Here is a 25,036-nt window from a genome sequence, read left to right on the forward strand (position 1 = left end):
CAAGATCTTTGGTTACTTAATTACTTAGTTACTTAATTACTTAGGGGGTATGGGGAGAAGACAGGAACGGGGTACTGATTGAGAATGATCAGATTGAATTATCACATTGAATGGCGGTGCTGGCTCGAAGGGCCGAATGGCCTCCTCCTGCACCTATTGTCTATTAATTCTACTGTCATTCCTTGACCATAAGCTCCCATTGTAGCTCCATTGCTGATGTAGAGGGTATCCAGGTTCTCTGCCACGGAGGACTCCTGCTGTCCTCCCCTAGTTTCTAATAAATTGAGTTATCAGTCTGAAAATCAGGGAGTCTGCAATGTTAATCTGAGTGGAAGGTGAGGCCCAGTAGTAGTAAACTCTCAAGAGTTCACTAATTGACTGATTGGAAAGAATAAGCACCTCTTCAAGCAGCAGTAATGGTTAGATTTAGCAGATGCTAGGAACTCCAGACCCATGTCATGGATGGATCCCTCTTGTCTCCTCTGTGCCCGGTAGTTCTGCTCCTATTCCCCCTTCCCCAAATAGGATAGACTTCCCCTGGGCCTCACCTTCCACCCCACCAGCCTCTGCATCCGACGTATCATCCTCCTACATTTATGCCACCTCCAACGTGATCCCATCACCAGTCACATATTCCCATCCCCACCCCTTTCCACCTTCTGTAGGACCATCCCTCTGCAACTCCTTGGTTCACTCATCCCTTCCCACACAAACCATCCCCTCCCAAGGTACTTTTCACTGCAACCACAGGAGCTGTAACTTCTGTCTCTATATCTCCCTCACCTTCATTCAGGGACCCCAGTAGTTTTCCCAGGTGAATCAGAGGTCCACGTACACCGCGTCTAACCTCATCTACTGCATCCAGTGTTCTTGATGTGGCCTCCTGTACATTGGCGTGATCAAGTATAGCCTCGGTGACCATTTCACTGAGCACTTATGCTCGGTCCACCAAGGCCTGCAGGATCTCTCAATTACTATCCATTTTAACTCGTCTTCCCATATGCATACTAACCTTTTTGTCCTGGGCCACCTCCTTTGCCAGAGTGAGGCCACACGCAAACTGGTGGAACAACAGCTCAGATTCCACGTGGGTAGCTGACAACCCAATGGAATGAACATTGAATTCTCCAATTTTAGATAGTTAAATAACACTCTCTCCTTTCCTCACCCATTAACATTCCTCCCCCCCCCCTCTCCTTTTTCCCTGTGCCCCATGTGGTATCACACATATTTCTCCCCTTCCACCTACATTCCTTTCTCTGGCTTCACAATTATTCAATCCCTTTGTCTCACACCTTCTGTCATTTAATCTCTGGTATTTGTCCAAACACCTGCCTATCAAATAACTATCCTCACCTGTGATGGCCTATTACCTGCCAGGCTTTGTCCCATCCTGCTCTCTTTTAACTTTCTCCACCACCACCCCCCTCCCCACCCCTACAATCATTCTAAAAAAGGGTTTCAAGCTGAAATGTCACCAATCCATGTTCTCCTGAGATGCTGCCTGACCCTGAGGTACTCATGCACTGTCTTTTTTGGGACACCCAGTGTTACACGCTGTGAATGAAGGCCATAACACTCAGTGTAATAGCCTCTGGGTGATTGTATCAAGAACATTAGTCAGGTGTGCATAAAGTCCTGAATAAAGTCTTGATGCAGCTCTACAGGACTTCGGTTAGGCCACATTTGGAGTATTACATGCTGTTCAGGTCGCCCCATTACAGGAAAGATGTGGAAGCTTTGGAGAGGTTTACCAGAATGCTGCCTGGATGAGAGGGTTTCAGCTGCAGTGAGAGGTTGGATGGACTTGGACTGTTTTCTCTGGAACGTCAGTGGTTGAGGCGAGACATAATGGAAGTATATAAAATTTTGTGAGGTGTAGATAGGATAGACGGTCAGAACCTTTTTCCCCCAAGGTGGAAATGTCTAACACTGGAGGCCAAAGCTATATGGTGAGAGGGGGAAAAGATTAATGGAGATGTTTAGAGCCATTTTGTTTTACACAGAGGGTGGTGGGGGCCTGTAATGCATTGCCATGTGTGGTAGTGGAAGCAGATACGATAGTAGTGTTTAAAATGCTTTTAGATAGGCACATTTGCAGGGAATGGAGGGATATGCATCAGTTGCAGGCAGATGAGATCAATTCAACCACATATCATGTCGGACGCAACACTGTGGGCTGGAAGGTCCATTCCTGCACTGCACTATTTGTTCTATGTTCCAAGTACCATAATTCTAGAGAACCTTTTGAGTGTGGTCAAATTTCAAGATCAAACTATTGGCTGTAGCTTAGGTAATTCTTTAAAGAATATTTTCATTAGCTGGCACTGATAACAGAAATCAGAAGAAGGTTACAGATGATATTATTGCATCTATTTCACAATGGTTTATAAATAGATTAAAATTCATGTCCTTTCTCACCGTTGCTAAAATTGACCTATTTACTGTTTCCTGTGCAAAATGTTCCCTTCCTTGATTGTAAACACCCAAAATATTTTCTGAGTCAGAGAACAATAAAGTGATGTGCTGACAGTGACTCCGGCTGAGTTGGGTGGACTTTCAGGATCAGGCAAAGAATTTAAATGGATATGTTGCATCAGTCTTTAGTCCCATGGAATGCACTTTTTCCCAGCATTGCAATATATGGCTGATCTGAATGAGACTCCTATCAATGCATCCTCTATCTCTGCAGTACTTTAGACTTTTATAGATTCAGTGCAGAAACAGGCCCTTCGTCCCACTGAGTCCGTGCCGACCAGCGATCACCTCCCACAGTAAAACCATCCTACACAATTGGGATAATTTACTATTTACCGAAATCAATTAACCTACAAACCTGTACGTCTTGGAAGTGTGGGAGGAAACCTGAGCACTCAGAGAAAACCCACAGTCACAGGGAGAACATGCAAACTCAGTACAGATAGGTCCTGGATCGAATCCGTGTCTCTGGCGCTGTAAGGTAGCAGCTCTATCGCTACGTCACTGCGCCGCCCCCATTTAGGATCCAAGAGAGTAATCTATCAAGTCGATGGGTCTTAACAGATCCAAAGTAATCTGTTCTCTTGCGGGTGCCATTGTAGAATCCTGGCAAGGTTGTTTTTAGGGTCATTTAACCAATGAAGAACCAGATACATGTTTGTAAATGATGTAAAGATTTAGAAACATAGAAATATATAAAGTAGATTAGATGCAGGAGTAGCTAGCCATTTGGCCCTTAGAGCCAGCACTGCCATTCAATATGATTATGGCTGATCATCCGAAATCAGTACCCAGTTCCTGCTTTCTCCCCATATCCTTTGATTCCATTAGCCCCAAGAGCTATATCTAACTTTCTCTTGAAAACAACAAGTGAGTTGGCCTCCACTGCCTTCTGTGGCAGAGAATTCCATAGATTCACAACTCTCTGGTTGAAAAAGGTTTTCCTCATCTCAGTCCTAAATGGCCTACCCCTTATTCTTAAACTGTGACTCTTGGTTCTGGACTCCCCCAACAGCGGGAACATTTTTCTTGTATCGAGCATGTCCAATCCCTTAAGAATTTTATATGTTTCTATAAGATCCCCACTCATCCTAAATTCCAGTGAATACAAGCCCAGTCGATCCATTCTTTCATCATATGTCAGTCCCGACATCCTGGGAATTAACCTGGTGAACCTACGCTGCATTCCCTCAATAGCAAGAATGTTCTTCCTCAAATTAGGAAACCAAAACTGCACACAATACTCCAGGTGCGGTCTCACTAGGGCCCTATACAACTGCAATAGGTCCTCCTTACTCCTATAATCAAATTGTGCTTCTACAAGGATTCACAAAGAAGCAATTCCATCAAATCTAGAGTTGTGTTCTTTTCTGAATATCAAGTTATGAACTGTTCACAGGGCAAGAAACCTAGGTATTAAAAAGTCCTAAAGTCCATAACCAGCACTATGTGACAATCGTGAAAATATAATAGTGACCTCTCATTGACAAAGGAATAACTACTGTTCTGCTAGGTTCCACTTTGTCACCTGGTGTCCCTGTATGATATGTTGCACGATAAGTTGTCACATTTTTGTAATGAGTGGAAGGGGAGCACAAATTTCAACAGCTGAAAATGTTGTTCGAGAATAATCTTGCCAATTGGGAGGGACCAAAAGGAAAACACAAAGTGCAAACACAAACACAAAGTGCTGGAGTAACTCAGCAGATCAGGAGCATCTCTGGAGTCATGGATAGGTGACGTTTCGGGTCAGGACTCTTCCTCAGACTCAGACCTGAGTGTCATTCACTTTAAATTAGATTTTTTTGCTACATTATACTCCAGGGGCTGATTTCCTGCAAACCATCATGAAGTAGCTGGACAAAAACCAAGAGAAGCCAAGATTGCAGCCCAAAGAAGGTTAATATTTGAGTATTGTTTATTTTTCAGCCCCTTTGGGAATTGGAGAGAAACTATTTCTGAATTGGTCCAAGAGATTATTTTCCCAGGAGGTCAGAATACGCCGATGAACAGAAAATATGGAGAGTTTGTGTTGCTTACTTTGGACATGGGATAAAGGGATAAAGTTGATAAAGCAACTGGTCTTTTACCAGTTTCTCATAGCATTGTCTGGGCTACACAGAAATATCCACTGAAAAGTGTTCACCAGCTCTGGAGTCGACTTAGATAAAAATGCCAATAATAATCAGAAAGTCTTACAGAAGGCATGAATGTTTTAAACTTTCAACTTTATTACTGACCATCTAATACTGAAAATACCAGGAACCGTTATTGATAACGAATAAGCATTTAATAAGTCGGAGCAATAATATAACACTGTTACATTGTATTATGAAGCAGTTTAAAAAGAAGTATTTTTAATTATGAGAAGTAATTTCTACAAAGGTTTTAATTGACAAAGAATTTCCAAAACACAAATACTAGAAAAAATGAGTTGCAGTCGAACAAGTCAAAATCAATGACAGAAGGTGGGGATGGACTCGTTTTTTTTTCTTGTTTTTTTAAAAAAGTAGTTTCTTCTAACTATACCACCTACTTTAGTGTCATCTGAAAATTTACTAATTATGCCATGTACATTCTCATGTAAATCATTTTTTGATGAAAATTAATTTTTGATTGTAGAGACACAGTCTTCTAATATTTTTCTGGTGCATTTGTACTAACAACATCATTTATCTGTGATAACATTGACCAGATTAATTGGATGACATGACTTAATTAAGTCGATATGGGCCTTATATCTTTTCTTTTACTAACACTGCATTCCTTATAAGATTACTGTATACTTATGGCACGTTTTCCTTTCAGCAGTTCAGTACTGTTTATTTTAGTTTATTTTAGTTTATTTTAGTTCAGTTTTGTTTAGCAGTCCTTGGAACAGGATGGTTCTATTCTTAAGAATATAATAGGTTGATAATATTTGTTCTCATTACTCAGGAATGTTCCTCATTAATGTCAGACACCTTTCTCTCATTAGTGAGGGGAAAGTATACTAAGTAGAATACTAATTGACAGTAAGCCTCTTGAATTTAGGTCAACGTCTGCCACTGCATGACCAGTGTCTGCTAGCACCATTAGCCTATGCTGCTGAAAATTGCTTTTGTGTTGCTGTTATGTCATAATTTTATGCTGGGTTACAAAACTGAGATTAACAAGATGTCTTTTGAGTCTTAAAAGTTAATATCTGGCATATTATTGACTGCTGGGAAATGGCAACATGGAATATAAAAGCAAAATTTGCAGAAACAAAATAAATGAATCCTCCAGACTCCTGTACAACACCGCATCTACAGCGACTGTAATTATATTGGTCAGCATCTTGTGTTTCTGCATTCACCTGCCCTTAAAACTGAATAAAACAAAAGGGTAAGATATGGGTCCTCCTTATTCACAGCAGCAGAAAAAGGCCAAACATATCAATTTCTTGGCATGAATGAATTTGTGTTTAGTTTAGAGATACAGCACGGAAACAGGCCCTTCGGTGCACCGTGTCCACTCCGACCAGCGATCCCCATGCACTAACACTATGCTACACATACCAGGGACAATTTACATTTACAGCAAGCCGATTAACCTACAAACCTGTATGCCTTTTGAGTGTGGGAGGAAACCGACGATCTAGGAGAAAATCTACACGGTCTCGGGAAGAATGTACAAACTCCGTATAGACAAGCACCCATAGTCAGGGTCGAACCCGGGTCTCAGGCGCTGTAAGCTAGCACTACTACAGCTTCGCCACCGTGTTCAGACCGCACCAATGTATTAAATTAATTCACCTTATGTCATCTATGCAGTCAGAATTACACAACTTCCAGGTAACACAACTATTATTTGTGCTAAAATATTTATTGCACTTTTTTTCGAGCGTTGCTTATTTTCAAAGCCAGTCTCTGATATCAAACACACCGAGCAACTTGCAGGTATCAAGAGGATAGCACAAATGTCTTGCCAAAACAAAGGATGGACTTCAGGAGCAAATCAAGCTTCAGGATGCTGTACATAAACATGTTAAGTGTCAGGATTTATAATATCTGAAACATTGAAAATACAATTAAATTAATTTTAAATAAAAATTATCAAGCAAGGCAGAAAAATTGAATGTCAATTTTAAGCACCACTTGGTTGGTGACAAGGCAGTGCTGATCACAGCTTTATTGTAGAATCTAGAATCAAGGAACTGCAGATGCTGGTTTACAAAAAAGGTGGGATGGTAATTCTGTGGGTCAGGCAGCATCTCTGGAGAACATGCTCACTTATGCACATCTCATTGCATAGAAAAACCAACCAATAGGTTTTGGGAGCCATTGAATGTGTTGATGATTTTGAAGCAGCATTTGATGTTTGTCTCAGTATGTGTCCCTGGGAACAAACCACAGAGCAAAGAATCCTCTGTGATGCACTGCATGGAACAAACCTCATCAAGGATCCTTGCAACCTTTTTGGCAAACACAGTGCATAAAAAAAAGTGGACCGTCATCTCATCCACACAACGGAGAATGTCTACTGCCTGCTCCCAGCAATGGTCAAACTCACCATGCTGGCCATGGACAAAGCTGACACCCAGATCTCGGTGCTGAGTAGTTCCACCTCTCGCTTGGAACAAAGGCACTGGGCACTCTTTGCAGTGGATGTGTCTGAGGAATGACCTCCACCAGATGCCCAGTGCAGCAGTGTTCAGCTTAAGTGGATGGCCTGCCTAAAGTACAGGTAAGCATTTACCTGGGAAAGATAAAATGCTGGTGCAACTCAACTGATCAGGTAGCATCTCTGGAGAACATGGATAGGTGATGTTTTGGGTCGGGATCATTCTTCAGACTGATTGCAAAGAAGAGGAAAGAAAGCTGGAAGAGTGGAGCGGCAAGACAAAGCTTGGCAGGGGTAGAATGCAACACTAACAAGTCTAAGCTTACCTGTAATTTTAAAAGATAACATAAGTCTGGGGAGACTTGAATTTTAAAAGCTTGTAAATGAGCACGCTGACCAGAATGATACTGGCGACCACAGCAACAGCAATTGCGATCTGCGAATCACCATTTGAAACTACAAAAAAAAAAAAAATCTACATTACCAGAAGATAAACCAATGTAAGATAATGAATCTTATGTTTGAAGTGTTTTAGTGTTACATTTAGTAAGCTTTCCTATAATCCTTCGGCTGTACAGACAAATTTAACATTATTACGTAAACATAGAAAACATGATCTGTTATTCTCTTCTCATAGTCAAATTATAATTACAGGATATAGTCATGTTCATTTGAACTGAGACTGAAGTGGCTTCATTTACTGGCAAAATGAGTTGAGGTTTGATGAGGCAGTGAATAACACACCTCCTTCTTACACGTACATAAATGTTAATGACAATACTCAACCAAACTTCTCTAGATTCTCAATAAAAACAAATGGCTTTAAACCCAAAGACAGGAATGATTTGGGAAAGGTGTAAATTGATTTACATTTGTAGGGGAAAAAAACCATAATTAATGGTCACCGTGCTGGGATAGGCATGAAAGTGGGAGGTTCTGTGTTTCTGATGCGTGGAAGAAAGCCTTTAGCACTCAGGCAAGTTTTGCCTTCCCTTCAGTTTTGGGGTGATAATGTGTACCGTCATGTTGACACGGTCAATCAGGAACCATTTGGAGTATCATGTGCAGTTCTGGCTGCCCCGTTACAAGAAAGATGCGGGGGCATTGGAAAGGCTGCAGAGGAAATCTACTCCAGAATCCTTCCTGGATTGGAGGGTTTCAGCTACAGAGGGAGCTTGGATCGACTTGGATCGGTTTCTCTGAAACTTTGGAGGTGATAAGGAACTTTTTCACCCAGAGAGTTGTGAATTTGTGGAATTCTCTGCCACAGAGGGCAGTGGAGGCCAAATCACTGGATGAATTTAAGAGAGAGTTAGATAGAGCTCTAGGAGCTAGTGGAATCAAGGGATATGCGGAGAAGGCAGGCACGGGTTATTGATTGGGGACGATCAGCCATGATCACAATGAATGGCGGTGCGGCTCGATGGGCCGAATGGCCTCCTCCTGCACCTATTTTCTATGTTTCTATGTTTCTATATAAAATTATGAGAAGCTCAGATAGGGTAGACAGTCATTTTATTTTCCCAGGGTGGAAATGTCTCACTCTTGAAGGCACAAGCTATAAGGGGAAATTTTAATGGAGATGTACGGGGTAGTTTTTTTTACACAGAGTGGTGGGGGCCTGGAACGCATTGCCAGGGGTGATGGTGATGGCAGATACAATAGTGGTGTTTAAGAGGCTTCAGGATCGCCTAATGGATGTGCAGGAAATAGAGGGATACGGATCATGTAGACAGATAAGATCAGTTTAACTTGCTGTCAGTTTCGGCACAAACACTGTGGGCTGAAGGGCCCGTTCCTGTGCTGTACTGTTCCATGTTCATCTTTGGCATTAGGAGGCAGATATTAACATACATTTCTGGTTTCTGGAACCCAATGTCATTTACTGTAAGATATTATTTGTAAGATAGCATTTGCGGACCGTTCGGCACTGCTAACCATGTGACCATCTTCTAGGGTTCATACGTATGGAGTTAAATGTAATAATCTGAAAGTTGCTGTCATTAAACATTCTGCTACCCCACAGGGTTCGCTCTGTCATCTTGGCATTGACAACACTCTTTTGTCAGAAACGTCAAAGACCAATGAAGCCTTGTTTAATGAAGAACTGTTTTCAACAGAGCACCTCCAGCTCCCAGTTCTGAAAACTTTCCCAGCCACTGATAACTGTTAGCTAACAAGATGAGTTGAATGCTTAAAAGATGCTTATTTTCCAATATTTACACATATTCCTTCATCCATACAAGTATTGAAAAATATGGATGTATATAAGCTATAATTTATATTCCCTCCTCTCCCTGTGTTGCCCAACTATGCTCCTTCAATCTGACTGGCTTGACAGACTGCCTGCTCGCTCCTTTTGTGCTAGACACCACAAAACCTTTGTGTAGAATGTCAAACCGAAACCTACATTGACACGGAGGAAGTCTGTACTCTGTAATACTTTGTGAAAAATGTTCTTTCCCTCTTAAGTGTACTAAGTGTACTCTGAAGTGGCCTCGCTGCCTACACACATGTTACAAGCAAACATGTTCTTTCCAAGGTGCTTTTCTCTTCGCCACAAAAGACCAGACACTTCTTTCTATAAAAATTGCAATGACAGCTTTCTTGGATGTAATCTACTAGCTTGGAAACCGTTTCATTCTTCTACTGTAAAGGTTGCAAAAAAATTCTGAAATCATTTGCTTGTACTGAATAGCTATAGACAGAAAGGCCTCTTCAGAGCACATTTAGGGCACTTGAGGGAAATCTGGAAGTCAAAAAGAGGATATGAGATAGCTTTAGCAGATTATGGCAAAGGAGAATCCAAAGAGATTCTCCAAGAATATTAAAGGCAAAAGAGTAACCAGGGAGGGAAAAGGGCTCCTTAATGATCAATGAGGTTGTCCACATTAGGAGCCACAGGAGATGGGTGAGGTCCTAAAAGAATATTTTTTACCTGTATTTACCTAGCGGCAAGGCAGCTAGGGAACTTAAGGAAGTTAAAATCCGTGGATTCAAGAGAGTTTACAGTATTGAAGTGGATAATGCTGCAGGTTTTAAAATGCTCAAAGGCAGAAAAACCCCTAGAGCTTGTGGAAATCTGGTGAAGAAATTGGCGGCTTTGGCACAGATATTTCCATCATCAACAGCCATGGGCGAGATTCTGGAAGACTGGAGGGAGGCTAATTGTGTGCCCCTATTTTATGAACGTTTCCAAGGAAAAGCCTGAGAACTACAGACGAGTGAGCCCAACATCAATGAAAAGTAAGTTATTGGAGTGGATTCTGAGAGACAGGTCTGGGCTGGACTATTCCACATAAGGGCTGGAATAGTATTTAATAGTACGTAAAATTAAGGATCCACACTAAGGACTGAGTAGGGATAGTCAGCTTGGGCTTTGTGCATGGGAAATAGTGCCTGGCAAATTTGGTTGAGTTTTTTTTGAAGAGGTGACCAAGATGATTGATGAAGAAAGTTGTGCACATGAACTTTTGCAAGGTCTTTGACTAGGGACCTCAAAGAAGGCTGATCTGCGAAGGTTAGAGATCACATGGGATCCAGGATGAACTAACTAAATCGGGGTGAGCAATGAGAAACATGGGGAAAACATCAGCAAAATTCAGCCCTTTGCCTTTTATTTTTTCTTCAGTATATGGAATACCCAGAATATTAAAAGAATACATGTATGTTGAAAAGAACTGCAGATGATGGTTTACACTGAAGATAGGCACAAAGTGCTTCTCTGGAGAGAAAGGATGGTTGATGTTTCGGGTCAAAACCCTTCTTTAAACGCAGGGGTCTGAAGAAGGGTTCCAGCCCGAAACGTCACCCATCTTTTTCTCCAGAGATGCTCCTTGACCCGTTGAGTCATTAATAGAATATATTTTTGTTCTATTAGCTGAAAAAAAATGGGTTGATTAATATTATTGTATAATTCTTTTCAAATAGAAAAACTCACCGACTGGCTTGATGGAAATAAATCTTTCTTGATCTAATTTCCCACTTAACATAACACATGAAAAGATTACTTCAAAATCCTTTCTTTCAACTTGCGAGAAACTCAGAGTAACTTCGATAAAAGATTTTTCGTGCCCTCTTCTTTCCCTGACAATTCAAACAAATGTGAATAAGAAACAATTAAAATGTACACATGGTATGTTTCAGACAATTAGGCTGTCCCATCAATAGAATCACCTTTTGAGGACTCGGTCAATAGTTATCTTGTAGAGATGATTCACTGTTCACTAATCTGAGTCTTTACATGTAGTTCAAAGACAAAAAATATTAATCCTAACAGAGTCATCCACAGACATCATGATCTGAAGCAATACCTTGATTATTCGATTCAAGGTATTGGTTCAGATCATGGTGTCTGATGATCTGAAGCATCAACATGACTCATTATAATTTTTAAGAAACTCCAAAGTTACAAAGAAACCATTTGTGGCATGGTTACCTTTTCAATGTAGAGTGGATACTCTTTCTCCATAAGGTCATATGGCACTAATTTAATTCTAGAGAAATCAGGCACAAACATGGGAAGAGATAGTACAGTAATTCAACTCATACAAAATTCAAAACATGGGTAGGTTTCCAATTCCTGCTCAGTTGCCATTGCCTTCACTATAATGATATTGGGTCAAAGAGATACTGAGTGGGTGGGATGCCTGACCTGCTCTGTCTCTAGTGGATCAGACCGGCTTGAATGCCTCTGGCAAAGCATAATGTGCTGGAGTAACTCAAGAGCTTAGGCGGCATCCCCACCTGTCACTCGCCAGGCTCTGTTCACCCCCCCCCCCCAATGTCGTTTCCAGGTTTCTCTCCCCAGTATAATCAATCTGAAGAAGGGCCCCGACCTGAAACATCACCTATCCATGTTCTCTAGAGATGATACCTGACCCATTGAATTACTCCTGCACTTTGTGTCTTGCTGAAGGTTCTAGCATCTGCATTTCTTTGTTTCTCCATCTGACTGCAATGCCTTCTCCTTTTAGATTGTGCATTTATAAGGTCCTTAGGTCATAAGTGATAGGAGCAGAATTAGGCCATTCGGTCCACTCTCTGCCATTCAATCATGGCTGATCTTTCTCTCCCTCCTAACCCCATACTTCTGCCTTCTCCCCATAGCCCCTGGCACCCGTACTAATCAACTTTGCTGAGAAGGTCACAACATGAGACACAGTGGTATTTGTCAACATTTATCCCAAACAGTTTTATAACACAGGACCCAAGCGCACAGGGTGTTAACAAGGTCATACACTGGAATAAACATCAGCTACTCAAAAATGATATCCCCTCAGTGAAAGGTGCACTTTTGTCTTCTTGAACTCATTGATCACCCAGCACAAGCACCAAATGTTATTGACCAACACATTCCAACATTGAGGACCATGTCCTAGGGGAATACATTGAAGCTTGCTGCAGCTACCATAAAGTTTCTATGGGAAAGAGACACAGCTTTGGACTCATTGCCACTGCACACTGAGATTCTGGAACAAAGTCAAGGACGAAAATTAGAAATGTGAGGTTTGTAACCAATGAAATGAGTAAAACACAAAGTAATGGAGTAACTCAGTGGGTCAGGCAGAATTTGTGGAGGGAATGAATAGGTGACATTTTGAGTTGGGATCCTTCCTCAAACATGCAATTGAAATGACATAAAAGGACACAAAGTGCTGGAAGAACTCAGTGGGCAAGACAGCATCTCTGGAGAACATAGAAAGGTGACGTTTCAGGTTGAGACCCTTCTTCAGACTGTTTTTAATAAACAGTTGAACGTCTGCCCCCTATGATGGAGGCAGAAAGATCAAGAAAGGGGAGAGATGTGACAGAGACTGAAAAGTATATGAAATATAATAGCTTGTTCATCTTTATTTGTTCCGGAAAGACAATGTTGGCCATTGTCTAAAGATAGCCCTTGTGAAAGCACCCTCGGCATAGTTTTAGATAGGGAACTCCAGGATTAAAAAAATTGATGAGAATCAATATGCCTGAAAAAAGTTATTTCAAATAGGAAGGGAATCATACAAAATCATTGCTGTTGTCCTTCTCAATTATAAAGGCTAGATGAAGTAATGTTGAAGTATTTATGGTGATTTAGAGAGCATTATATCAACCAGACTTGCTCCAATTAGAGGACACCAAAGACAGAGGTGCTGCCTATTGAACATAGTAAGTGAACTAATCTATGTTTAATGCTCTAATCTACATTGCATGACAGTGCCACAGATTGCTATTTCATCAACAAACCTGGATACCTGGAGCAAAAGCAAACTGCTGTTTGTGAATCAACTCAGTGAGTCAGACAGCATCCGCGGAGGGAAATGGACAGTCAACGAATATGTCTGTGGACAAACCCCCGCTTACATCTTGACTGATTCACAGATAACAAATTTCCCTATCAAAAATGGCAAGTAATGATAAAAGAAAACCAGCTGAGAAATGCCTTCATACTTCAATCTTCCTATTGTGCACAAATACAAATCAAGAGGTCTCAAACTTGTTCTTCTCATGAGCAAGAGATGGTGTCAACACAAGACTGGCAGAACTTTGAAAAAGTGTGCATGACTTCATGTTATTAATTTAGTAGAATGTTATATTCGGTCAATCAAATGTATGTAATATTAGATAGGATCAACTTCTAACTCCAAATGATACAGGTCAGTTTTTGAACCGATAATGATTATCTGGCTGAATATTGAACAATACTGATGCAAAGGTCTATTATTAAATGTTTAAATTGTCTGGGAATATCAGCCAATAACGTGGATTTTCTTTACAATCATAGCCATCTGGTTTACCATAATTTATTTTTTTAATGTTTAATTTTGTTTTGTATTAATGCTATAGAATTTTACATGAGGCTCAAGATAAAAATTCATAAAATGTAATGTTCTAAATGGTTTTTGTTATCAAAAAGGCTTGTTGTAGTTGGGTGACTTATAGGTTACTGCCCCACTCCAATGCCGACAAAGGTAAATTAGTAAGTTACAAAAATCAAAAAAATGCACGTGTTTAGCTTTTGTTTGTATCAAGCTATGAATATTTGGCATACAGCAGAAAATATTTATTAGTTGAAGTATACATACATTTTATTTTCTTTAACTCTATTGTCTTTGCTATAGTCTTCAATGTAAGCGTGATTGGCCAACCAGTACACCAATATTCCAACTGTATGAAGGTCAGATAATACTCTGCAAGTTATCTCTAGTTTAGAACCTGTTAAATGAAACACGTGTTTCAAAATGATTTGGATAGAAACTAGATAGCATTGAAATAATTGTCAGTTCCATTTGCTTTAGTGCAGTGGTGCTAATCATTTCCTCCATTATCTTTTTGAACAGATCTCAAAATGGCTTCAATTAATTTTTATCTATGGCAGTGGCAACTGATATATTTAACAAATGGCACAGTTAATGCAATTGACAAATGATTCCACATTAATTCACACTTTAAGAGGAACATAACATTGACATCTGAATATGTGGAGCTACTATAAACCCAATTTAATTTGCGACTTCAGAATTTGACTGTTTTTATTAAAACCTAATTTCCACGACCTACTTTCAAGTCGCTGTGGTTTAAATTTGCTAGAATTCCAAATTTAAAATAAAAATTGACTTTTCAAATTCCAAGAATTCATTCTAATCCTGTCCCTGTCAAGTCAAGTCAAGTCAATTTTATTTGTATAGCACATTTAAAAATAACCCACGTTGACCAAAGTGCTGTACATCTGTTTAGGTACTAAGGAAAAAATGAAACATACAGTAGCACACAAACATAACAGCACATACAAAACAGTTCACAGCGCCTCCTCAATGGGCCTCAAACGCTAGGGAGTAGAAATAGGTTTTGAGCTTGGACTTAAAGGAGTCGATGGAGGGGGCAGTTCTGATGGGGAGAGGGATGCTGTTCCACAGTCTAGGAGCTGCAACCGCAAAAGCACGGTCACCCCTAAGCTTAAGCCTAGACCGCGGGATAGTGAGTAGCCCCAAGTCGGCCGACCTGAGGGACCTGTCAATAGCTTAAGCAATTTATCATCAGTGCATGAAAAACTTGTAACATGTTCTTCACCACTCCCTACACAAACCCCTCCACTAATGTTGACTCACTGATTGCCCATCTATTGCTTCAGGAAATCTAACTCAAGGTTTTACAAATCCCAGCAAGATTAATAGCACTTTTGAGTTCGGAGGTTAAAACTTAGTTTTGGAGGAGGAACTTTATGACCAGTGAGTTGACACTGGGGACCTGCAGCTTCACATTGGGGAAGGGGGAGAGAGGGGGTGGGGAATATAGGAAAATGAATGACAAGCAAGAAAGAAGTGTCAAGTTCCAGGGTTTTACCAATTTCAAACCTTCCAGTCTGAAATGTGAATGGTCTTGTGGAGGAACTGCCAATGCTGGGAAGGGGGGGGGGAAGGCCTCATCTATGATGGAAGAGGGAACCTCCATTCCTTAAAGAATGAGGACATCTCGGATGCCCTCTTTGTTTAACTTTCAGTTCTTCAAGTTGGCTAATGATAATACCTTGCTGGGAAGCTGTTCATCACTGAGGAGACAGTCAACTGAACTTGTTAAGCACTCATTGCTGTGACACGTGCAGCACCAGTGCAGAGTACAATGGAAACAATGGGTTTTAACTATACTTTCAATCAAGCCATGGGTAGCTCAAGACCAGAAATAATGTCAGTGTAGGAAATACAGTGTTCTGAGGAAAACAGTATTGATATAGTACCAAACGCTATAAAATCCCAAATTAATTAAAATAGCCATTCTGATTTTCAAAGTCATTGAGACAAATATCAGGCAATTTCTGCTCCCCAGTGGATATATGGTTGTAACAGTTTCTGGCAATACTCAACTTATGCCTCAATTTTATGACAATACCCATTTAATTGTCATTGTAGGCGGTGTTTTATAAATGACACATTCCATATGAAGCTTTATAGACAAAAGGTGCAGGAGTAGGCCATTCGGTCCTTTGAGCCAGCACCACCATTCAATGTGATCATGGCTGATCATTCTCAATCAGTACCCCGTTCCTGCCTTCTCCCCTTACCCCGCTATCCTTAAGAGCTCTATCTAGCTCTCTCTTGAATGCTCTCTCTCCCTTTGGTAGACACAAAATGCTAGAGTAACTTAGCGGGTCAGGCAGCATCTCAGGAGAGAAGGAATGGGTGACGTTTTGGGTCGAGACCCTTCTTCAGACTTTGTTCTCCATCGGCAATTCCTCATGATCAAAGATGACTTGCTTCCTCTCTGGTTCATTGAGTCCTGAGGTGGCTAATGAGACCATGATGTACAGGGAACCATAGAAACGTCCAAACATAGACAGAAGACTCTTAATGGGTAAGTAATTTGTGAGTATCACTGCTACATTTGATTGACTCCATTTAAATGCATCACCCACTGCACATGAAATATTCAATCTCCAGATAATTCAACCAGAACAAGACAAAACCAAATCACCCCATCTGTCATGATGAAAAATTTGAAGGAAATTATACCATCATGGAACACACTTTGAGATGAAAATAACCATAGTGCCAGCTATACTCCCATGACTCACGTTTGAGTGCATTTTACAGGGGGGCATGCACATCAGCTGGTAAGGAGAAGAACATGACCAAGGGCAACGTGATGCCTGCAGGAGAAGAAACTAGAAAGCAGTCGGACAATCCCTCCTTCATTACAGAGCAGAACCAGTACCCCATCAGATTCAATCCACTTCCCTCATCTCAGGACCATCACTGTCAGACTGTTTCCACAACATCACAGCTACCAACCCCACACCAGGACGAACATGGGGCTAGTGAGTTCCCAATCAGATTCTGGAGCACATCATCCAACACTGTACCTAGTGTTATTTGATAAGCAGCCTTTAATGTACTCACAGAGTGCTGGAGTAACTCAGCCGGTCAGCGGTGTCTCTGGAGAAAATGGATGGGTGCTGTTTCTGGTCGGAACTCTTCCTCAGACTGTATTCACACTGCCACACTGGAATCACTTGCCCGCATACACAACACACAATTTGATACTTAATTTGCTACTTCCCTGTGAAGAACAAATACTTACCCGCAATAGCCTCGATAGTATTATTGCATGGATACAAAATCTGCATGTGCCCTGTGAAAAAATGTTCAATGATAAAGAAAAAATGTCATTTAAATACTGTTTAGTTCAGAAAATTATAATTTATGAAAATTTTAAGTGCCTTAAAGTTTTTTTTACAATTTTCAAATGTAAAAATGTTGCATATATTTTTTAATTGGGGATTTACTTCAAATTAAGCAAGCAAATATAAATATATAAGACAATTTAAAGGGTTTGAATTTAAATATTCATAATAACAATGAATAAATAAAACAATTGCAATAACAATAATCTCAGCACTAAACTATATTCAGTTCTTCGATGTAACCTTAAGAAATGTTGTCTATGAAAACAAAGCCTTTAACTCACTGATATTTCAGCACCTCCAGAACAGCAAAATTTTCATAGTATCCAACCACATTTTAGTGACCAACTGAAAGGTGGCTGGGTACTATGTAAAATCTGATGTTCTGGAGGTGCTGAAATATGGAATGATGATAGACACAAGGAATTGCAGATGCTGGTTTACAAGAAAAGACACAAAGTGCTGGAGTAACTCAGCGAGTCAGGTAGCATTTCCGGAGAACATGGATAGGTGACATTCTCCAGTCTGAAGAGCCCTGGACCCGAAATGTTGCCCATCCATGTTCTCCGGAGATGTTACCTGATCTGTTAGTCCAGCACAGTGTCTTTATTATAGAATGATGGTGTTGTGATTGGTAAGTTGCTGTTTCCAGGGGAGGTGACGATTGGACAATCGACAATCTCAGCACGACACTATATTCAGTTTTTCGATGTAACCTTAAGAAATGTTGTCTATGAAAACAAACTGAGATTAAAAGGTTTGATTCCAGCGCCACCTAGTGGCTATAATTATTCTCTGTAAAAAAAGAGGGTCAGATTTACAGTTAAGTAAAGTGGCATCACTCAGATTTAAGCAATGATTTTGAACCAAATTAAATATTTTGGCAGGTCTATTATCTAGAATTGTATCCCGATCTTCACCATAACTGACATAAGGTTACGCAGAATTTATTAAATGTAATAAAAATAGAATACTAGAAGTATTTAGTAGTAATTTGGTATATTAAAAGTTGTTTGATTTCCAGAAAAAATGGTATCGGCACAGTGGCGCAGTGGTAGAGTTGCTGCCTTGCAGCATCAGAGACCCAGGTTCGATTGTGACTACGGGTGCTGTCTGTTCGGAGTTTGTACATTCTCCCTGTGACCATGTGGGGTTTCCCCGGGTGTTCCAGGTTCCTCCCAAACTTCAAAGATGTCCAGGTTTGTAGGTTAATTGGCTACAGTAAAAATTGTAAATTGTCCCAAGTGTATAGGATAGTGCTGGTGTGTGGGGAGATCGCTAGTGGGCTTGCATTCATTGGGATGAGGGGCCTGTTTCACGTTGTGCCTCTAAAGTCTAAAAGTCAGGCAGCATCTGTTGAGGGGATAAACAAAGATAACATTGCACATCAATTGCATTTCATCAAAAACTCTTATGACCTCTCATTATTTATTTATGCCTTAGAGGAAATTGTAAACAAATATAGAGGTAAACATTCATCAGTCCTTATGTGCTTTACTGATGCCTCCAAAGCCTTTGATCGTGTTAATCATAGAAAGTTGTTTGTTAAATTGAGTCAAAGGGGGGTGCCCAAATACATGGTGAGAATTCTGGTTTACTGGTATGCCCACCAGACTATGCAAGTAAAATGGGGCAATATGGTCTCAGGCCCATTTGGGGTTAGCGATGGTGTCGGACAAGGGGGAATCTTCTCCCCAGTTCTCTTCAATCTCTATATTGATGATCTCTCCAAGCAATTGAAAGCCTGTTATACTGGGTGCATGATTGGCAACACTTTAGTGAACCATATTATGTATGCAGATGATCTTGTGGTCCTTAGTCCATCTAGCGCTGGTCTACAGCAGCTCCTTGCTATATGTTCTGTGTTTGGTGTGGAACATATCAAATATAATGCCAGTAAGAGTGTTGTTATGATCTGTAGAACCAAAGAAGATAAATGTCTAAAATTTCCTGATTTTAAATTGACTGATAATAATCTTAGTGTATGTAATAAGGTAAAATATCTTGGACATTTTATTACAGAACAAATGACAGATGATGAGGATATTTATAGGCAACCCCGCATGATATATGCACAAGCAAACATTCTCTAGCGCAAGTTTGGTGCATGTAGAGATGGGGTGAAGATGTCTCTGTTCAGAGCATACTGTACACCACTCTACACTGCACACTTGTGGTCAAACTATAAAAAAGCTAGCTTACAGAGTCTTCAGGTAGCTTTTAATGATGCCATGAGGATATTACTTAAGAGACCTAGATGGTGTAGTGCAAGTGAAATGCTTGTGGCTGCAGGAGTTAATACCCTACAAGCTGTGCTAAGAAATTTAATGTATAAACTTATTTGCCGAATTGATGACTCTGAAAATGAGATAATCTTGCTATTATCACTCATAAGGTTTAGTACTACACACTACCAATCACAGTTGTGGAGACATTGGTATAGTTGTCTCGTTGTTTTATCACTGATGGCTGATGCTTTAAACCATGCATTGTGCCTGTATGTAATTTATTGTGCTTTTGTTAGTAATTTGTTAGTGACTTACTGTGCTTTTGTCTGTAACTTATTGTGCTTATGTATGTTTATTATATGTAATGTCTTGGGTTTTATCTGGACCTTGAGTCTGCAATAAAGTATTGATTGATTGATTGATTGATTGATTGATTATGACTGGTGAAACATTGAATAAGCAGCTTCTAATGAAAGGTCATCAACCTCAAACGTACTGTTTCTCACTCCAGGTATGCTTCTTGTTCAGCTGGGTATTCCTAGATTTTCTCTGTTTTAGTTCACATTATCAGCATCTGTAGTATTTTACTTTTCCATGAAATGAAACATGCTGACGTGCAGGACACGACCTTTTTTTTTTTTTAAAAGGCTGACTTGTTGGATTAAGTGCCTGGAATATAAATGCTCATAATCACAAATCCATTATAGATGAACATGGCATTTGTTGGAACAAAATAACAAAAAGTAATATTTGTCCTGCATTCCAAATCCAGTCTTTCCAACTGGACATTATGATCATCAATTAATCCATAATTGTTCCAAAAGCAAAAAATTGCAGATACAAGTAGTTTAGGGGGAAAAGCAAAAATACCAGATAATCAGCAGGTCAGGCAGCATCTATGGCGAGAGAAATATGTCCTAAGCTCACTTTTATTGAAAATTAGTTTCCCTTATGTGAGGGCAGCCTTTCTTTAAATGTGTCAAAACTGTCTGCTTCTACTGTTCTGCATCCCTCTGGTACTGAGTTTCATGCTCGCACTATCCCTTCAGGTATAGAACTTTAATCTGAAATCCCTATTGTTTATCTTGTTCCCTGTCTTTTATTGATGTTACACCCATAACACATGTGGAAACATTGTCTTGTATCCATTCCATCAAAACCAAGTTTTAAAGACCTCTACTGGGTCACTTCTTTGGCTTTGTTTTCCAAGACATCTTCTCTTCATCTTCTCCAGTTGTGTGTTCTGCGTGTTCCCAAAATATTATCAATACACCTCCTGTCATATATGAGGCCCATGCACCCTTGATAACTGGTCCACCACCTAAGGAGCCTACTGCTCCATCCCCTGCTCACATTTTTGAAAACTGGGCCACCCGGCTGTGCTTCTGCACCTGGCTTACAAGCAGAAACTGAAGCATGAGGATCAACTACCGAAAGTTGTACAGTGCTGAAGATACAGATGAGATCCTTCATGACAGCTTTGAGTCGGTGACCGGTCCATGACTTCCTGACCCATAGACCTCAATCTGCAAAGATAGTTGATAATACATCCTCCACAATAATTCTCAACGTTGCTGCCTCCCAAGGCTGCCTTCTTAGCCCCTCACTATATGTTCACTACTGTGCGGTCAAATTCAGCTCCAACTCCATTCACAAGTTTCTGTTGACACCACTGTGGTGGGTTGTATTTCAGACAATGACTAGACAGAGTACAAGGACGTAACAATCGCTCGTGAGGCGGCGCTGCGCAGCAGCTGCGGCTCACCTGCAATCCGTTTGTCTTTTTGGTTTTTTTTGGTGTTTTTTGTCTTAATTGTAAGTGTTGGATGTGATGTAGTCTTTTTTGTGGTTGTGTACTGTGTGTGGGGGGGGGGGGGGGGGGGACTATACAAATTGTCTCTTCCGAATGAAGATGCAAGCTTTTTTTCTGGGTCGTGTCTCCGTTCACACGTGCAGCCTACCGTCGGCCAAACACCTGGAGCTGGCGGCCTCCAGCTGGGACCACCTGGGGCTGTGGTGGCGCTGTGAGTGTGGCTGCGACTCGCCTTCGGAGGCTTCGGCCTCGGGCCGTGGGCCCTGTGGACGTCTGAAGCTTGCAGGTCCCTGGGTGGGGGCCGACTTCGGGAGCTCCGGCAGCGTCTTCGTCCGCCCCGAAAATCTGGTGCGGCCTGGAATAGGCCGCGGGATTTTCCACCGCCCGGCGGGGGCTTCAATGTCGGGAGCCCCCACCGCCCCGACGTGGCAATTTTGACTGCCTGACCGTGGGAGAAGACGGCAGGGAAGAGAGAAGACATTCTGGCCTTCCATCACAGTGAGGAGGTGACTGGAGGAGACTCACTGTGATGGATGTTTTTTGTTTTATGCTGATTTTTGTGATTGTGTGTTTTATTGCTTTCTTTTTTATTGCCTCTCATTGTTGACGGTGGGTAACGTAATTTCGTCCAAAAACATGTTTTTGGATGACGATACTTTATACTTTATCAAGACCACAACCATCCCTTCAATATCAACAAAACAAAGGAGCTAGCCATTGACCAGGAAGCAGGGTTGAATATGCCCCAGTCTTTATCAATATCACTGAAGTCAAGAATGGCGAGAGCTTTAAATTTCAGGGCACAAATATCCACAATAGTTTGTCCTGGCACAAACACGCTGACACTGGCCAAGAAAGCACACTAATGCTTTTCCTTCCTCAGAAGGCTAAGTAAATTCAGCATGTCTCAAATGTTTATTACTAATTACTAATTTCTATAGATGGACCATAAAAAGAATCATATCCCAATGCTCCACAGTTGGTTTGGGAACTGCTCAGCCCAAGACTGCAAGAAATCGCAGCCCAGTACATCAGGCATATCAACCCTCCACTGTGCCCCTGCTTACAAGGTGGTGACCACTGATCACCATGAATTACATCTGGATATATTTTTGAATGCAGATAAAGGTAGCCGAGATGCTATTACATATAGTTAATAATTCATTAAAATGGCAGAATGCAAGATTGTCAGATACTTAATGACATTTAATTGCAAAAGGGAGGTGGAGCATGTCAAAGAAATTTCTAACTTGTCAGCTATACACTGATGCTATTAAAATAATAAAACTACCACTAAAAAAAAAAAGAGGAAACATTTCCAATGACTTCATCTCGATTTTCAAATAAAATAATAGATTGATATCAAAATGAGAATTCAGTAGGGGCAAGTGCTGGCTGGCTGCAAGGTAAAAACAAATTACCTCTAGTATAAAATGTGGTTATTTAGAGTGATTTTAGGTGGAAATTGAGTTATACAAGAATCAGTACTGGAACCACAGTTGTTTTATTTTAGCAAACGCAATTTGAGATTGAAAATACATATTCAAAATTTGTGATGAGCATCTTAGTTTAGTGTTTAGTTTAGAGATACAGTTTGGAAACAGGCTCTTCGGCTCACCAAGTCCACTTTTGCATCCTGCACACTGGGGGCAATTTACAGAAGCTAATTAACCCACAAGTCTACATGTCCTTGGAAAGTGGGAGGAAACCAGAGGACCTGGATAAAACCCACTTTGTCACAGGGAGAATGTACCAACTCCACACAGACAGCACCCGTAGTCAGGATCGAACCTTTGGTTTCTAGCACTGTAAGGCAGCATCTCTTTCGCTGCCACCTGCAAGAGCAAGAGGAAGATAGGAATAGGAATTGCTGAAGCAAAAAATAAATTAAAAAAATATATATAGAGGGATTAATATACTTGCAGAAGCAGTAACTGAACAATGAACTGCTGCACAAGTAGGTGCAAGGTTTTATATTTTACTAAGAGAAGCCGCATAATACTTGGAATCTGAGCATCTTAGTGAAGAAGAAAGAAATCTGCAAGGATAAATAGAAAAGTCATTTGGTGATTTGGGTAACAATCAAACAATATGGCTTATTTCTCAAAGGGTGTAACTAGAACTTTGTGTGAAACATCTACCTAACTTAGATTAGACCCAATGCTGTGTAACGCTATGGTCATTATATTACAGAGTAGATATACTGGCATTGGGGAAGAAACAACAAAAGATACGAGACTGATTCTGGAACTGCAATGTTAGAGCTGCCATATTCTCTTGAAAAGGCAAAGCTTGAAATTATGAAATCATTGCAGCACTAGAGGGGGTGGGGGAAATAAATACTCGAGATTATCAAGGTAAGATAGCAATCAAAAAATCAAATAAGGATTTCAAGAGATTCATCTTCAACCAGAGAGTGGGGAGATGTGGAACTCACTGCCGTGGAGAGTGATTTAATTCTACAAACTAGGCAAGATAGAAAGGAGAGAGCAGGAGAAGAGTCTTATGTTGATTGAAGCAAATGAGGAAGGATGAGATGAAGCTTGAGTGCAGGGTAAGTGGTGACCAGGAGTGGCCGGGCTGAATGACCTTTTTGTGCTACATGTTCCAAGGAAGGCTTTTCACGAAAGCAAAACATTTCTGAAAATTTCTCTGATCTTTTCAAATTCCAACTTGCTCAACTTAATTTTACAACTTTACAGAAGAATGACCTTTCTCACTTCAGCTATATGTGCTTTGAAACATTTTAAAGCGAAGTATTTTAATCGGTTATTTTTTTTGCTATAATGATCACTGAACAACTATTTCCACAGATTATAGCAAAACGTTCAAAAAATCACAAAAAACATTCTGAAACTGCCATTATAAAATCTGTACCTTCCCTTCCTCAATATGAACATGAGCTGATATTGTGAGTTACAAGCTTTACTTATACCTGCTCTTCTTTCTTACCTGGAGCATTCCTGCACGTTGCTGCGGAAGAACATACCTTGCTGCTGATAGATGCACACAAAGAGATAAATGCAGCCATTAACACAATCATACTGCAACTGTAACAAAAGGATACTCAACGGACTCTCCCCAATTTTAGACTCAGCAGCTGGTGGAGAGTAGAGTTTAACAAAATCGTCTGCGCAAGTCAGAGGAAGTAGATTGAAGCAAACACTTAATTCAGCACATTCAATGATGCAATATAGAAACCAGCCCAGCTTTCATCAGTTTTGAGCTACTGTGATTACAACAAATTTGTGGGGTAAAATACATATTTCAGTAATCTGTACAGTTGAGTTTAGTTAGTTTATTGTCACGTGTACCAAGGTACTGAAAACAAGCTCTATTGTCATGTGTACCAAGTTTATTGTCACATGTACCAAGGTACTGAAAACAAGCTCTAGGAGCAGAATTAGGCCATTTGGCCCATCGTCTACTCCACCTTTCAATCATGGCTGATCTATCTTTCCCTCTCAACCTCATTCTCCTGCCTTCCCCACAAAACCTTTGACACCCTAACTAATCAAAAAAATGTAAATCTCCACCTTATAAATATTCATTGACTTGGCCTCCGCAGCCGTCTGTGACAATGAATTCCACAGATTCACTACCCTCTGACTAAAGAAATTCCTCATCTCTCCTCTAAAGGTACATACTTTTATTCTGAGGCTGTGCCCTCTGGTCCTAGACTCTCCCACTACGTGCTAATCAGTCAGCGGGAATGCATGATTACAATCGAGCCATCCACAGTGTACAGAAACATGACAAAGGGATAAACGC

At 40.6% G+C, this 25,036-nt stretch overlaps 1 protein-coding gene across 1 annotated transcript; it reads right to left on the reverse strand.

Annotated features, from left to right (window-relative positions):
- Positions 1-7,389: 7,389 nt before the first annotated feature.
- Positions 7,390-24,346, reverse strand: LOC144595563 (uncharacterized). The gene is made up of 5 exons (XM_078403115.1): positions 24,218-24,346; positions 17,122-17,172; positions 14,133-14,262; positions 11,003-11,148; positions 7,390-7,518 (listed from the first exon to the last, which is right to left on the reverse strand). The coding sequence occupies exons 1-5, from the start codon at positions 24,306-24,308 to the stop codon at positions 7,397-7,399; spliced, it is 540 nt and encodes a 179-aa protein (XP_078259241.1). The 5' UTR covers positions 24,309-24,346; the 3' UTR covers positions 7,390-7,396.
- Positions 24,347-25,036: the final 690 nt, after the last annotated feature.

This window comes from Rhinoraja longicauda, chromosome 7 (genome assembly GCF_053455715.1).
Source record: "Rhinoraja longicauda isolate Sanriku21f chromosome 7, sRhiLon1.1, whole genome shotgun sequence".
Classification (NCBI taxonomy): domain Eukaryota; kingdom Metazoa; phylum Chordata; class Chondrichthyes; order Rajiformes; family Arhynchobatidae; genus Rhinoraja; species Rhinoraja longicauda.